This window comes from Pseudorasbora parva, chromosome 19 (genome assembly GCF_024679245.1).
Source record: "Pseudorasbora parva isolate DD20220531a chromosome 19, ASM2467924v1, whole genome shotgun sequence".
NCBI classification, from domain to species: domain Eukaryota; kingdom Metazoa; phylum Chordata; class Actinopteri; order Cypriniformes; family Gobionidae; genus Pseudorasbora; species Pseudorasbora parva.
The window spans coordinates 10930222-10946131 of NC_090190.1; the positions used below are offsets into that span (position 1 = coordinate 10930222).

The window sequence follows — 15910 nt, forward strand, 5'->3', positions numbered from 1 at the left end:
AATTTCATTTGATGAAATAAATGTTTAAGTTGATATTTACAAGAAATATTGTAACTGTTACTAACTTTTAACTGCTGTAAAAAGCACCTTATTTGTTTAAAGTGTTTGGAAACCATATGCTATTGCACTTTTGTTCATATAGCAGTCATTTTTTCATTCATTATTGAATTTTGCACATACTGCGATTAATCACGATTAAACATTTTAATCATTGCCCAGCACTAAATATAATATAATTAATATAATATAATATAATATAATATAATATAATATAATTAATATAATATAATTAATATAATATAATATAATATAATATAATATAATATAATATAATATAATATAATATAATATAATATAATATAAAGGTAACACTTTAGTTTAGGGTCAAATTCTCACTATTAATTATTAGCTTATAAGCATGCATATTGCTAGGAGTAGCATATTAGCTGTTTATAAACAGCACATATTAATGCCTGTTATTCTACATTCTACCCAATACCTAAACTTAACAACTACCTTTCTAACTATTAAAGTAAATAGGAGTTTAAAAGTAATTAGGAGGCAAACGTCATAGTTAATAGTTAGGTAATAGTGAGAATTGGACCCTAAACTATATGTACAGTATGACCAATAATTTAAATTAAAACTTTTCAAATTGATCTTTGAGGAAAAACTCTAAAACTGAATGAGATCTAAAAATGGATCAGCACAGTTGTATTAATGTGTTAGTGAGAATGACAGGATGAATGTGTGAGCAGTGTATTTGCAGTGGTACTTGCCAAATCTGCCTGTGGACCACCACATTGCACAGCTGTGACCAGACCATCCGTTCATCCCAAGAGACACACATCCCATGGGCTTGCTTACACCATTTATGCAGCTACACAGACACGCACACATTTTGTCTGTGCATCCGCAGCTCCTTCTTTGCTGTCCAGGAATTACAGAGGATTTAATGTAATTAGAGGACTGACAAGGGCAAACTTTACGCTTATTACTCAGCGCTCGCCCCTGGAGAAAGACAGCATTCACATGGCATTTGGCCAATCTCTAAAGACAAAACCTAAATCCTCTCTTTCAATTTGTTTGCAGTTAGAAACAGTGTCAAATTAATATACAGGTGTTTTTCATACTGTCCATTTATTTGCATGCAATATCATTATTAAAAAGCACACAGATCAGTGCTTATATCCATCTCGAAATCTCTGAATTATACAGACGCTAGTACACAGTTTATAGTCTACAGATAATAAAAATGTAGAACGCACACTAATCAGGTTTCCTAAGATGAATCTCATGCATTCAGACCTGCTGTTCAGACAAACCACACTCAAAATAACTGTGTGGGAGGGTCGAGGTCTGACGTTCATCAGTTCAGTTTCAACCAGAAGCCAGACTCAAGCTGTGTCCATTTTTCCCACAGCGTTTTGGAGGGCAGTGAGAGAAATCAGCTTGGAAACGTCCCCACCCCCAGTTCTCCTCTTCTGGCATCCAATCAGTCCCTCTCCTCACTGCCTTCAGCAGCAGAAACAATCACTGGGCAAACATTTGTTTTGCATTTATGGTACAAGTCCAGTACCTTTTGAAGAGCTTACAAATATAGCCAGCCAGACAATCAAAGAAACGGATGAAACGGCAATAAAACAGCTGCGGAATGTGTCGGAATGAGCATGTCCATGTGTACCAATACTAAATATTAAGGAAATGGTGCATTTTGTACTATTCTAATCAAAAATTAAACATCTGTCAAACACAACTCAACTAAGGTAATCTCCATCTCTAGCATATGTCATATATCAAAACTAGAGGTTATAATTAAACAGTTAATTTGCAAATAACGATAAACTCCATGTAAAAGAAAAAATAACTGACTGCAGTGCATGTTCTGAACCCTAAACACGTTTTGTCACAAAAGCCGGTATTGTCCACTGTCAAAGCAGTTCATGTTTTATAGCAGAAACCTACAAGCCGAACACAAGCCGGTAAGTCAGTTTTAGCGAATCAGTGCACAGTATTCAGCTCAGGTGACAAGGCTGCAAGTCACTTAGAAAAGATGCGCAAGCTAAGGGGAGTTTCATCAAAGCTGACTAAAAGTGGTTGAGGATTTATATTTTCAAATCCTTATTTACCATTTACGTCTTACATGGTGAATGCTTGGTTGTCCTTGTGGGTTTTGTTTGTGTTTATGCCTATAGCGAGTAACGTAGGGATTGTGCTCCTCCCCAGAGGTTCCTATCAGTCTGGTCTGAAATTATTGTGAAATTAATTATTATGAAATTAATTATTACAAGGGTACCATAATGATTCAGGGTTTGGAAAATGTATTCATGTTGTAAACTCTCATTATATAATTTATGTAAATCTTAAAAACAAAAAAAGTTACGGACAGCAGCTTTAAAGGGACGATGAATTGAGAAATCAACTTTTCCTTGAGCTTTTGATATATAAAATGTCATGGTAATATAAGAATATCCCTTTTTCAATTTCAGAGCTTAAAACTTAATTGTTATTCAAAGAAAAGCTTTTATAGATACCAGGCCCAGAAAATTATTGTGTGTGCATCTGGACGTCATGTGTTGCGAATAAAACAGCCTCTACAGCACGTCTAATTCAGAGCTGTTCGGATCGCACTAGCCAGCATCAATAAACACAGAAGAAGATAGCAAGATATTGCGCTATATCCCTTCTTCTATACAGAAGAAGATAGCAATATATTGCGCTATTTGTAACTTTATTTTTAATAAAGGCCCACCTCATGTAGAGAAGACATTATACGTGTGTTCGCTTCATTGCACTGTGGAACCGTTTGTAAACAAGTCTCAGGTCGATGCTGGATTTGCAGACATATTGCATTGTTATAGATCGTTTTGATTATGTGTACGTGTCTAGCAGAGCATGCCTTAGCATGATGGATTTAGACATGTATGGGCCAGGGCTCGCAAAGCCCAACATCCCATGTGTTTTCCAAATGGACTATCAAAACGTAAGCCCGTCGCAGGTCGGTGAATCTCAATTAGAGAAATAATATTCCTTTCTTGATCTGCGCTGTTCACTCTCTCTTGACTTGACATTTGAAGGGTTTGCGCTTATATCCAACGATCGGGCGGGCCACGCAATACAAAAATAATATTCCAATCAATCACGGGTGGATGAGAAATAAATCATTGTGTTTGTTTGATAAAGACGTTTACGAGCCCTGTGATTGAGAGAATCATCCCGGTTGCCGCTTTCAAAAAAATCCCTCATGTGAATTGAACTGACAGGGGAGCTGAAGCTCATTAAATATGCAAATCTTATTCAATCCTAGCCATGGGCGTTTACTTTCAAGTCCCCAGTGCCCATCAAAACCCAGCGTTCAGGAGAGAGCCTCAAAACCAGTGTAGAAAATAGCCTATTACTTTTTAGTTATGATGTTTTTAATTCTAGAATTTCAGCTCCAAAATAATACATAATACTTGCCAACATGCAAAAGTTACAGAAACTCTAAAATATGCTTTGAAAACTGTTTAACTGTGAACTGGGTTTTGAAGAATATGGTTAACAGCAGACACTTGCATAATTTATTCCCATTTACTCTTTCCCCACGTCTCATGTCTTTTATGAGAAAGCGCTTTCCCGCGACAAGTTTTTGGCTTTCCATATTTTCAATTTTATAATTACGCATCTTCGGAAAAAGTCCTGAATTCCTGATCAAAACAGAGGCGAAGCAGACGCAGAAAAAGCAACAGCATACGTAATAATATGCATATGTAAAATAACATGTTCATCAACATTAAACAGCATATAAATCAAAACTGCCTAATGTTACTAAATTAAATGTTGACCCAGGACGAGCTATAGGACTGTACAGCGTTGAGGATGTGATGGGCTCAACCTACTCCATCTGCGTTTGATCATCGCTCTGAATCTGATCTGGATGTAGACTTTGACAAAAACATTTTCTCAGCTTTTTGCAGAAAATGTTGCTTTTTATGAAATGCACCAACATTCAAGTGTTGATTTAAAAAAAAAAATACTACATCAAACTACCATATTTTTTGTTGTTTAAAAGCAGAAGCTCCTTTCTTTCTTTTCATATACTGCATTTGCAGATATTCTTACAACAAAATATTCTTAATAAATAAACATGTAATGGCATTCACAAGCCATTAACTTCATAATACAACAATTATTCATCAGGATATTCATTGCAGAAAAAATAGGTTGACTTTTATCCATCAGACATTGACTGGATCACTTTTGAGAAGGCTTTTTGACTGGGACACAGAGGATGAAGGTCAAGTTCACTCACACAAGCATCTGCTTGATGCATCTTAATAGTAATGTGTCTTTACATTTAGAATAAAAGAGTGGCTAATGGGATTGAAACTAACTTGGCTGCCTGACCTGCCTTCTTTGACAGCAAATAGCATGTTACTGTGCTTAAAAACCTTTTCAGCATCATACTGCATGGTGACCTTAGTCCTTGAAATGTGGTCGACTAGGTCAGGGAGTGGCGGAAAAGAAAAAGACTAGAATAAATGCTGGCTATGAGTGTGACTCACTAAAAGGTCAACAATTAGAGACCTGTTTTTCAATCAAACAACAAAAACAGACTAGTTAAACACAAAAAAGATGCTTTATAAGCGAAGTAATACATCAGCCAAAATGCATTAAATTATAAAGCAGTTCAACCCACACCAGGGCCGTAACCACCAGACACTGAGGGCAAGTGTGTCCCCCCTAATAATTAGAAATGGCCAAATTGCAAAAAAAATCTACCACCAAACCACTATTATCTCTTCTCCTACCCCCCCCTAAAAAAAAAATGTTTTGACATGGTTACAGCCTTGACCCGCACGACTCATCATTTAGACACATGACCTCCTGACCTGTAAAGTATGAAGCATGGGCACTGTTTATAAGCATGAAAAATGAAAAAAAAGCACACAGCTGCAGCAGTCTGAACCCATAGAATCACAGCATGAGCTTGACAAAAGACTGAATTCAGGCTCCAATGTCTCTGCTATTCTCCCTCGCTTTAAACCTGTTAGCGCTCATTTTCTACACTGTACTTCATAAAACTCAGTAGAGCAGTCACAAGGATGAAGTTGATGTCCAGTCCACATAGTCTCATTACACATGAATGGTGACAAAAAGCGCAGGATGACAAGACTACAGAGCTCATAAATGCAGTAATGTGTCCCTGAACCAAAAAAAAAAAAAAAAAAAAGGAATTCACAGGATCCAATGGAAGCCTGTTAGGTATAAAAAAGACAGAAAAAGGTTTACGGTAATTATACATTTAAGTAATGAAGCATGATTTACTGTTAAAGTAGATAAATGTAACCTATGAAACAAGGACTGTACCATATATTATTATTAATTACATTTTGTGCATTTTTTTTTTTTTTCAACAACACATACATTTGTGCATATATATTCTTCATAAGTACAAGGTTAGACTTTTGTACGCACGTACAAAGCTTATACAATGCTAAGGTAAAAAATCATGAAACATGACCACCACATAATATGAATCATAAGCTGAAGTGTTGTGAAATACATGAAGACTTTTTTTCGAGGACCAAAGACGATTTAGGGTCCATCTCTAACCAAGAAATGTCCGTCTTGCTCATTGTTAGTAGCAGCTCACAGTACGACACCCTCGCCACCGCAGCTGTTGTCTGACTTGAACCGGTGCTGGTCCCTCAAGAGTCACTCTAAACCTATCTGTCTACAAAGCCTTTAGAAATTAGGTTGACTATAAACAGTCTTCATGTATTTCACCAACAATTCTTACTATGTGTGGGTCATATTTCAGGATTCTTTACCATAGCAAAGTCTCTGAGGACCTGGTGCCTTGTACTTCTGTAGACTCCAGGTAGGTTGCAGTTCTAGAAAATGGTGGCACTGGAGACTACAGGGTTCCTGATGAAAAATGAAAATTCTGTCATTTATTACTCACCACCAAACTGTTGTTCCAAACCCATAAGACCTTCGTTCATCTTCGGAACACAAATTAAGATATTTGTAATGAAATCTGAGAGTTTTCTGACCCCTCCATAGACTGTAACATAATTGCAATGTTCAAGGCCCAGAAAGGTAGTAAATAAATCGTTAAAATCACCTATGTGAAGACAGTAGTTCAACCTTAAATGTTATTAAGGTACAAGACTACTTTTAGTGTGCAAAAGCAAACAAAAATAACAACTTCATTAAACAACATTTTCTCTTCCATGCCAGTCTCCTACATGATTCACGTAAGCACAACAACACATACATTTGATCACATTGTGATCATGCTCGGACAATAGTGAGCCGCCGTTTTGTCCCAGGCGTTTTAAAACCCAGAAGCGCTCTACTTCATGAATACCCCAACAAACTGAATAGTGATTAAGAGGAACGAATTGTCTTATAGGTTTGGAACGGCATGAGGGTGAGTAATTAATGACTGGATTTCCCTTTTAGGTGAGCTAACCCTTTTAAAAAAAAAGTTAACATGCTCTTTTCTGTTTTTGTATGACCCTGCTGAACCAATGAGCTGTCCATTGGCCATGCCTTAATTTAGCAATTTCTAGTATTGCATTAGTATTGCATCCTTTTCATGAGCATTTAATACGTTTTTACTTTTCAGTGCGAGTTAAATCTTAAATATTTGGTCGCTTCTAACTTGATCTCTGTTGGCGAGACGAGAGAGGTATGTGTCAACTCATCTTAGTTATGGGAATAACAGTTTAATATGAGTATAAAGCGGTAGAGTATCCCTTTAACAATTATATACGACTTTAAATGATTACATACAAAATCTAGCAGTTATTAAGATTAATGCACACACTGTATAATTTAAACAAATTTCAATGAATTCATTCCTTTATATATTAGTTTATATTAGTTTGCTAGAAAAAAAATCAAGGTATAGATATTTAAACACATATACTGTCATCTTAAGACATATTACAGTTTAATTGAATATAACCTAATATGGCAATGCTTTTGAGAAAAAAATGTAACTCATTGCGACAACACGACAAGATGCTTTACATAAGCTTGAGGCTCTTGGTCTTTTGAGAATAACAGAAATGTATGGCAAGGGCTCAGAGCTCTGCAAGGGTCCCTGCACTCAGTGTGCAAATCTGACAAGATGCATTTGCTCCTCCGTGAGGCCTAAGCTCTAGTGATATCTGAATGCATGACACCAGGGTGGTAGTATGAGCTGGGCTCAAGGAGGTCAAGATTATCACTTCAATAGAGTCAAGCCCACTTGTCAAGCACATGTGAAAGCCCTTGCCTAATCCATATGAATCGAGCGGTTTAGTCAAAATGTTCTGAAGAGACCTGATCGCTTACTATGATGAACCAATTGAATTTAGGCATTTATTCACATTTAAACATTGATCAGCGAGTATAAACACAATCTTAAACGTACTTGCTTGATGCGTAAGAACAAAGCTCATTGGTTCGTACTGAAGCTCAAATGCGCTGCGAAACATGAGAATGAACCTCATTGGATGCGTTCACATGCACACCAGTAAGCTGATAAGTAAAAAAAAATCAGCTTATTAAAATAATCAGTTTTCCCCGTTTGCATGCAAACCAGACAGTAAACTGACAATGCAAGTAAACCGCGTTTACATGATGACTGTATTAATAAACCAGGTTATTTCCTTGTAGTGACGTTAAAAATAATAATGTCCATATCTGACTCTGAGTATTCCAAATGTTACGTCAGTTGGGGTGTTAAATAAAGTGTGGAGATTTATGGCTCATATTATCCCTCATGCAGATACAGATGCAGCGTTTTGACTGAACCTATTCTACTTCTGTTGCATGAGATGAGAACACAGGTTCAATTTTCTGGGTCTTAAAAGAGTGCGTTTGTGATATATGTCCTTATTTCATGTAAAATGCTCGCTCGCTCGCTCTGTCTGTCTGGATGCATTTAAATCTGCTCTAAGTTTGCGTTTTTGTTACCTATCACACATGCGCACTTCAATAAGCCGACAGAAAGCAGGTTAATGCGTTTACATGCAGCGTGAAATCGATGTAAGAGGCAAAAAAATACCTGTGTCGACCGATTTATGCTTACGCTGTGTATGACCTTACTCTGATAAAAGAAAACGGGTTACCACGTTTACAAGACCACGTTCATTGTCGGCTTATTATGCATAATCGCTTAAGAACGTGCATGTAAATGCACCCATTGATTCTTGCGGAATCTCAAACATGCTGTGTAATATGAGAATGAACCTCATTGGTTCTTGAGGAAGCTCAAATGTGCTGCGTCATGACAATGAACCTCATTGGTTCTCGCACGTCAAGCAAACATGCTTGAGCTTCCTTTTACCACAACTGATGTGTGCATTGATGAATGTTCATATGTGAATAAAAGCTTAAAGCTACACTGTGTAACTTTTTTTGTTTATTCTTAGCTAAAAACACTTAGTTCTTTCAAAAATATATGTGCTCATTAATGTATATTTACTTCTTTCAAGTAATAAAGTATTTATTTGAAGTTGATAATATGCCATTGAAAAAACATATGGGTGAGGGGTTCGAATGCCGGTCGCCATGTTGCCCCTCCATCTTGAAAGTACATTAGCCAAAGAGGGACATACCCATAAATTCAAGCTTCGCCTTTCACGTTTTAACACTCGATGGCACCATGTCGAATGTGAAGAGGGGGATTGCCGTTAATCTTGGACTAAATCGGCCACCGTAGGAGTTAAAATGAAATCGGAATTGAGAGGAACTGAAACTAATATTCACAAGATGGTCATATACCTTTTTACCACTAGATGGGGGAAAATATCACACAGTGTAGCTTTAAATTCAATCAGTAAATTAATTTATCTAAATGTGAAATATTGAGTCCACATTTATATCAGTTATCATAAAGAAGAAGGAGAAACTGCAGAGTTTAACAGACCTGAAAGATATATGACTGTTCCGGTAAATAACCACTATAACAGGTAAGAGTTGAGCCCTTTTCAGGAGAATTCCAAAATAAAAGTACAGCAATGTTTTTTTTTCTATTTGTGGCATGGTCACTATTTCAGTGGATGAAAACTACTCAAGGCAAACAATATCATTTACCACAGATGAAAGTGGACCCCTACAAAAACGATGGGCATCCCTGCCGTCTGGATGATCTAAGACCAAACCATGACCTTTAGTACAACTAATGATCTCCAGTCCACTGAAGATACTGAGGGGGGTCTTTCGCAGTGCAAATGTTACGTGGGCTTCTCTCTTTAATTTCACTCCAGATCTTTCAAGTGGATCTGTGAAAGGCTAAGCGCTGTGGGCACGGCCAGCAGCACCCAGGCACGGGCGAGCGGATGGGTTCTGCCTGCCTGGGGATGCGTTGAGAGGGGATAAAGGGATAAAGAGCCTCTGCTCTGGGACTGATTACTTACATCTGCCCTGCTAAATCCTTCTATGCATACGCACTGCTACTACTCTTTGCTTTGTTTGCGGTTTGCAAGTGTAGTGTATAAACAGGTTTGAATATACTTGATGGCCAAATGTTTGAAAATGGCGCCACAAATACAATGAAACAGGTCATAAGTGGCCATCACTTTTAAGAGGTTCAAAAGTCCATCAAGAAGCTTTAGCTCTCTTGATACCAACAGTTTTATTTGAGGGTTACATTTAGCAAACATCATGACCTCTGGATAAAAACCACAGTAAGACTAAGACCATGTCCTCACTAAAAGCAGACAGTGAATAATGGGAAGGGGGCAGGACTTGTAATGTAACTAAAACAGATATGTTAGAATATATCATGGACATCAGGCCCGTATTCTTAAAACTTATAAGAATCCTCTCAGAAAGCCCATAATTTACCGTAAAAACTTCTATCTAGGAGACTTAGCTTAAGAGTGATTCAGGACCGATCTGAGAGCAATTCTGAGCGAGGAAAATACAAAAACTATATCTTATTGAGGAGGCGGGGCTGACCCTGTTGCTACGCAAGTCTTTTGAAGACTGTGATTGGTTGGTTGTCCAAGAAGAAAAAATAAAGAGCGCTTTTAAGGATAGAGTCTATGTAAACCTTCACTTTGAAATTACAGGCGTCATTTTTCTTGTTTTACCATACGCCTGCTCTCTTTCTCATATATATAATTGTGTGGTCACTTTGCTTATAGAAGGTTGTGAAAGACCCAAATCGTCACTGCTGCATAGTTTCTCCAGTTGCCAATGTAGTGATTACTTCCATTTCTGGCGCTATGGCATTTCTGCGCTGTGTTTGAAATGTTAGCATGTCTCTAATAAGATTGGTCACAAACATGATCCCTGTAAATCTAATGTGTGGTGTCTTATTAGCTCATTCATGCATTGTGTGCAAAACATTTGTTCTCCCTCTTCGCGTTTCATCCATTTTCTCCTCTGCTAAAGAAACTCTTAAGCCTCCTAAAAGTCTTTACTTACCCTCATGTTCATCATCAGAACACAAATGAAGATATTTTTGTTGAAATCCGATGGCCCCGAAAGGCCTCCATTGGCAACAATGTAATTTCCTCTCTTAATACTCATAAAAGGCACTAAAGACGTTGTTACAAAGTCCATCTCACAACACTGGTTCTACAATTGTTAAAATAATTTAATAATTTTGAATTTTAAATCGTTTTGAAATCGGCTATCACTATAGAAGTCATAATTTAGATTTTTTTTGCCTACAAAAAATACTCGTCGCTTCATGAAATTATTGTAGAACCACTGTAGTGAGATGGACTTTGTAACAACGTCTTTTGTGCCTTTTATGGGTCTTGAAAAAGAAAATTACAAATTACATTGTGGCCAATGGAGGCCTTTCTGAGCAATCAGATTTCAACAAAAATATCTTCATGTGTTCTGAAGATTAACAAAAGTCCTACGGGTCTGGAACAGCATGAGGGTGAGTAATTAAGTAACTTTAATTTTTGAGTAAACTAACCCTTTAACCCCCAGAGCTGTGTGGAGCACTTTTATGTTGTACACTTTTATGGACTTCAAAACAGAAACAGCCATTCACTGCTATTATAAAGCTTGGAAAAGCCAGGATATTTATTAATATAACTCTGTTTTTGTCTGAAAGAAGAATGTCATATACACCTGATGACTTGAGGGAGAGTAATGCATGGGCTAATTTCCATTTTTGGATGAACTGTCCCTTTAAGCCTTAAATTATAAAAAATGTTCGATATATAATCTGTCTTTAAAAATAGTTTTTTAACATACAAACGCCAGTTATAAGTCTGTCATTCGCCCTTGCATACACACCAAATGTTATAGTGGTCTATTCTTATTTACATAAATACAATAATGCATGCATGCATGATTATTTCTTAGATCTCATTAAATTACATGTTAGATCTATGGATGTCAGAACTGAAACGCTGCTGTAAAAATAAGCTGCCAACTGCTGATATATTTAGCCCATTATGACTGTTACAGAGAGTGAAAAAGAATATTACTGAAAGCCTTTCAGATGCATGAATTCATCAGGTCCAAATCAAAGCAAAGACAGCAACAATGTGTGTTTGTCAGAAGAAACAGTTTTGTTTAACAAAATGCTGGTAAATCAATATGACAATCAATGCACAATAGATTGCTAAAGCTTCACCTGACATCAGAGGTGACAGACCTTCATCTCCAACGATTTAGCTTAAAGCCTGTGCAGAGCACGTAGCGACAATCTGTTTTAAACCTACCGAGATAGCTTCCACAGATATTTTAACGCCATGGTAATTTACACTTCAATAATTACGCAAACAGAACACCCATTTTCCCGGGCTTTTTCATTTCCCTGTTGTAACACATATGAAATATGGTGATAAATACTGATTGATTAGCTTCTCATCTCCCCAGGTTATCACACCACCACAAATAGTAGATAGTGAGATATGCCTTGAGCACAAAGGAGTCATTTTCACATTTCCTCTGTAGGTAGTCACACACAAAAAAACAATAAGCGCATGTAATTTATTACACACTTTATTAAAAGAATGGCCCCTAGGCATACTCTTTGCCCACAGTGTTATTTATTGGGTCTGACCTTTTTAAATTAGTTAAATGGCATTTGTTAATGGGTCTACACTGCAAAAAAATGTTTTTCTTACTTAGTATTTTTGTCTTGTTCAAGTCCAAACATCCAAAATTCTTAAAACAAGAAGTATTTACTAGACAAGGAAAAGTATTTGTTTTGGGAAAAAATAACTCAAAATTAAGAGAGTTTTTGCTTAAAATAAGCAAAATAATCTGCCAGTGGGGTAAGCAAAACAATCTTGTTTTAAGATCATTTTTCTTCCCCCTCTGGCAGATTATTTATCTTTTTTTAAGAAAAAACTCTCTTAATTTTGAGTTATTTTTTTCCAAAACAAGACAATTAATTTTGCTTGTCTAGTAAATACTTCTCATTTTACGAATTTTTAGATGTCTGGACTAGAATCAAGACAAAAATACAGAAAAGCAGAAAAGCATTTTTTTGCAGTGTAATGGTATTTGCTAAGCATGGCCAAAATTAAACAAAAAACTAAAAAAATTAGTTGGATGTATGATGCCAAGTCTGTGCCAAATACACTCTCTCAGGATTCAACTAACTTTCTGAAAGTGTTTTTCAAGCATGGCCCTGTATGAGGTCATAAAGGGTTGAATTCCTTGAACGGCACTTCTCCCAGATGAGCGTGTGCGCTCATTAACCAGAGCGAGAGCAAGAGCACGTCCATCAAAAAGCTTTTTTCAGGTTACGGAAGCTGTTGACAGCGCTGTTATTTTGATTTTAGACCACGAAATCAACAATGTCACTAGAGAAGTGTGTTTTTAATTGTGAGGGAAAGATAAACTAGTTCAGCTTCCCAATCATGGTGTTAAGGAAAAAAGTGGATGCAGTTTGTTTTTCAGAAGCAGCAATGAAGTTCTGCAAGTGTGTTTGTTTGTTCCCGGTCACGAGTTGAAACCGCAAGAGGTGAGTGAAACTGAATCAAATATCTGTTTTGTTGGCAATCGGCGTGGCGTAAGTGCATTTAATGTAAACATCACAAACATATAGTGAATAGAAAGTTATCTAGGGAAAATGGCATGATGCATTTTGTGTGTGCGTGTGGCTCGTGTCTTGGCAGAAACTGTGTTATGGGCCCTTTAACAAGATAGTCACTTAAATGTATTGAGATTTCATCAACCAAGGCAAAATGACAATATGTTATCAGTGCTGCAAAACTATAAACAATGATGTCAGGTTAAAAGATCTTTGTTATAGGTTACGATTTACATCCATTTACTAATCAATAACTGTTCGTTCCATTTGGTATTACTGATACCAAAAAAAACCTCAAATGTAATCCTCGAATACCTTGGGTCAAGTAAAAGACGGTTAAAACGTACTGCCATCTTCAGGTATAAGGGGAAAAAACACATCTTAAACCAGCCTTAAATACTTTGTTGGTTTTAGCTGGTCTCTTCACACAAGTCTATATGCTCTTGAGCATCAGTTGGTCAGGCTAGGAGACCAGCCTAAACCAGCTAAGACCAGCAAATCATCTTAGGCTGGTTTATGCGCTTTTTTTCAGAAGGGTTTAAAAACGGACTGTAGGAAAATAGTACAGGTTTGTGTACCAGCTTTCAGATGAAATTCTAACAGATGCAGAACTGAGATGGCCGAAAAAACAGCCACAAACCAGAGACAAAAGGAAATACGGATCTATTCATGCAAATTATCAAGAGAACTGGTTTTCAGAAGGCAACTGATCAGTGATGTTAATAAAATAAAAACATGCAACACTTAAGGCACGTGCGCAGCTCATCAAAACTAGGCAACACCTGTACACTTCACTAACACACACTTGATCCTCCTCCAAACATCTGATAGAAAAACAACTGGACATTGGACACAAACCATCAAAAAAAATCACGTTTTCCACATGAGCGCGCGCCGAGCGCACACTGCCCGCAGTTTACCCCCGCAACATGCACGTACGCGTCAACGCAAGCATTTACCTCCGTGTCGTAGATTTTGGTGATGAGTGAGAAGGAGTACTGCCTTGACTCGCGGATGTGCTGGATGGCTAGCTGAACGGCCGGCTCGATGCCTTGACTGATGCCGCTCATCAGCGCTGATTCATTCATCGGCATCAGGACCATGATGGGCAACTTCTCACCATCCCTCATGTACCAGTTGTTGTCCAGGCCATGCCTTGTGTAATCGTTGCAAACCTTCGCCAATGCAGGTTGAAATCCCCAGACGGACAGGAGTAGGCATCCCGACAGAAAGATCATGCCACATCTGCAGTCCCTCCGGGACGGAGCCATGCTACCGAACAACTGAAATCCACCTTCTCACTGTCCTGGCATCGCAGTCTTTAGGTCCCTCTTGGATGCTGCGATCAAACAAGGAGAAAAGGCATGACATGCAATAGTACAGGCTCACGCGCCCTCGATCTCGAGAGTAGAAATGATGCGTAAAACCCGAGGGTGCCCAGTCGCAGGGGTTATAAACCGAGCTGCTCCCCCTGTTAGCTTTCCGCACAGGTTCTTAGCAAATCCTACCAGAACCAATCCTTCCTTTCACCTCCAATAGACCACCGAATGCGCACATCACAATCAACCGCCTTTGCGTTACGCAGAGGTGCGCGCGCTCTGATTTGAGTCAACCGCAATTGCGAATGTAAATGTAACAGCCGAATGTATTCCAAAGCAGTTGAGGAGTTGCATCCCTATGTGGAAAGCGCATAGGTGAGGTGGCGGAGGGCGAGCCCTAGTACGTAAAAGCAATCCGAGTGAGGATATCCGTGCGTCTCCGAAGCTGCTGCTTCTGCGGATGCGCTTCACTTCTTTCGCGCGCTGGCCGCGCTGTGCATGTATGCGTGCGCGCGTGTGTGAGCGCGCGCGACACAGCCAAAAAAAAAAAAGGTTTTCCACGGCGAGCGATGTTCGCCCACTAAAACAAACGACCAACAGCCCGACCGACAAGGGAGCCGTTCACTCGTAACGTGTTCAATACTGTCTCCTCTGAGGTAATATGTAAGGTAAATTGCCCACCTGAGCCCAGTAGAGAGCTTTTTAAAACATGTATTCACGACGTAAACATAACAGAAGCGGCGTCGAGTGTGACATAAGCTAGTTTTAAAGATTCATCCTTGCGCAAAGAGTTGACACTAAAGTCAAATCATATTGCACATGTTTTTCTGACCATCAACATCAACAAAATAAACACTGCCACCTAGCTATAACAGCCCCGTATGTGAATAAAGTTCACTTTTCTCTCAAGTTATTGCGCCTCAACTCTAGCTGAGATTAAAATATGCGTCTCTCAAGCACTTAGAGTTTAGCTAGATCTGTTTTCCTTTGGAAATAATAACATGCAGCAAATTTCACAACAGTAATGATAATGCTACTCACCGGAAGTCACCTCTGACTGAAGACACGCGAGATTAGGCCAATTTCAATGTTTCTGTCCGAGGTGCTGAAAAGCACCAACTCTGCGTGCCTTTGCTTCCTGTCAGCACCTCGTTTCGTATTTCAGGCTAACCCAAGCTTAAATGAATATGTTAATATTATCCATTTCAACAGTTAGCCTATCTAAATATAATATAATTAGCAATCAATAGAAAAGCAACATTCCCTTACGAAAATGAACCATGGTTTTACTACAAATAAAACAAAAAACATAGTTATTGTAGTTAAACCACAAATTAACCATGTTTTTGCTACTCTAACCATAGTTGAACCATGGTATTTGTGATAAACGGTGGTTATATAAATGGTAATCAATTAGCCAAACAACCATGGATACTACACTTTTACCATAATAAAACCATGGTTATTTTTCATAAGGGGTGTACTTGCATTTAAATGATAACGCATTAAATGATGCGTTTTTGTGTACTGAGAACTTACTTAAACATGACTAATAATGATGTATGTTCTGTAGGCATGCAGGCGTGTAGAATAG

General features: G+C 38.0%; 1 protein-coding gene across 1 annotated transcript in view; it reads right to left on the reverse strand.

Annotated features, from left to right (window-relative positions):
• Positions 1-15045, reverse strand: part of gabbr2 (gamma-aminobutyric acid (GABA) B receptor, 2) — a 256879-nt gene extending 241834 nt beyond the window's left edge. The window contains exon 1 of the mRNA XM_067424828.1: positions 13957-15045. Within this exon, the coding sequence (XP_067280929.1) occupies positions 13957-14268 (312 nt within the window). The 5' untranslated portion in view covers positions 14269-15045. The remainder of the gene's footprint in view (positions 1-13956) is intronic.
• Positions 15046-15910: the final 865 nt, after the last annotated feature.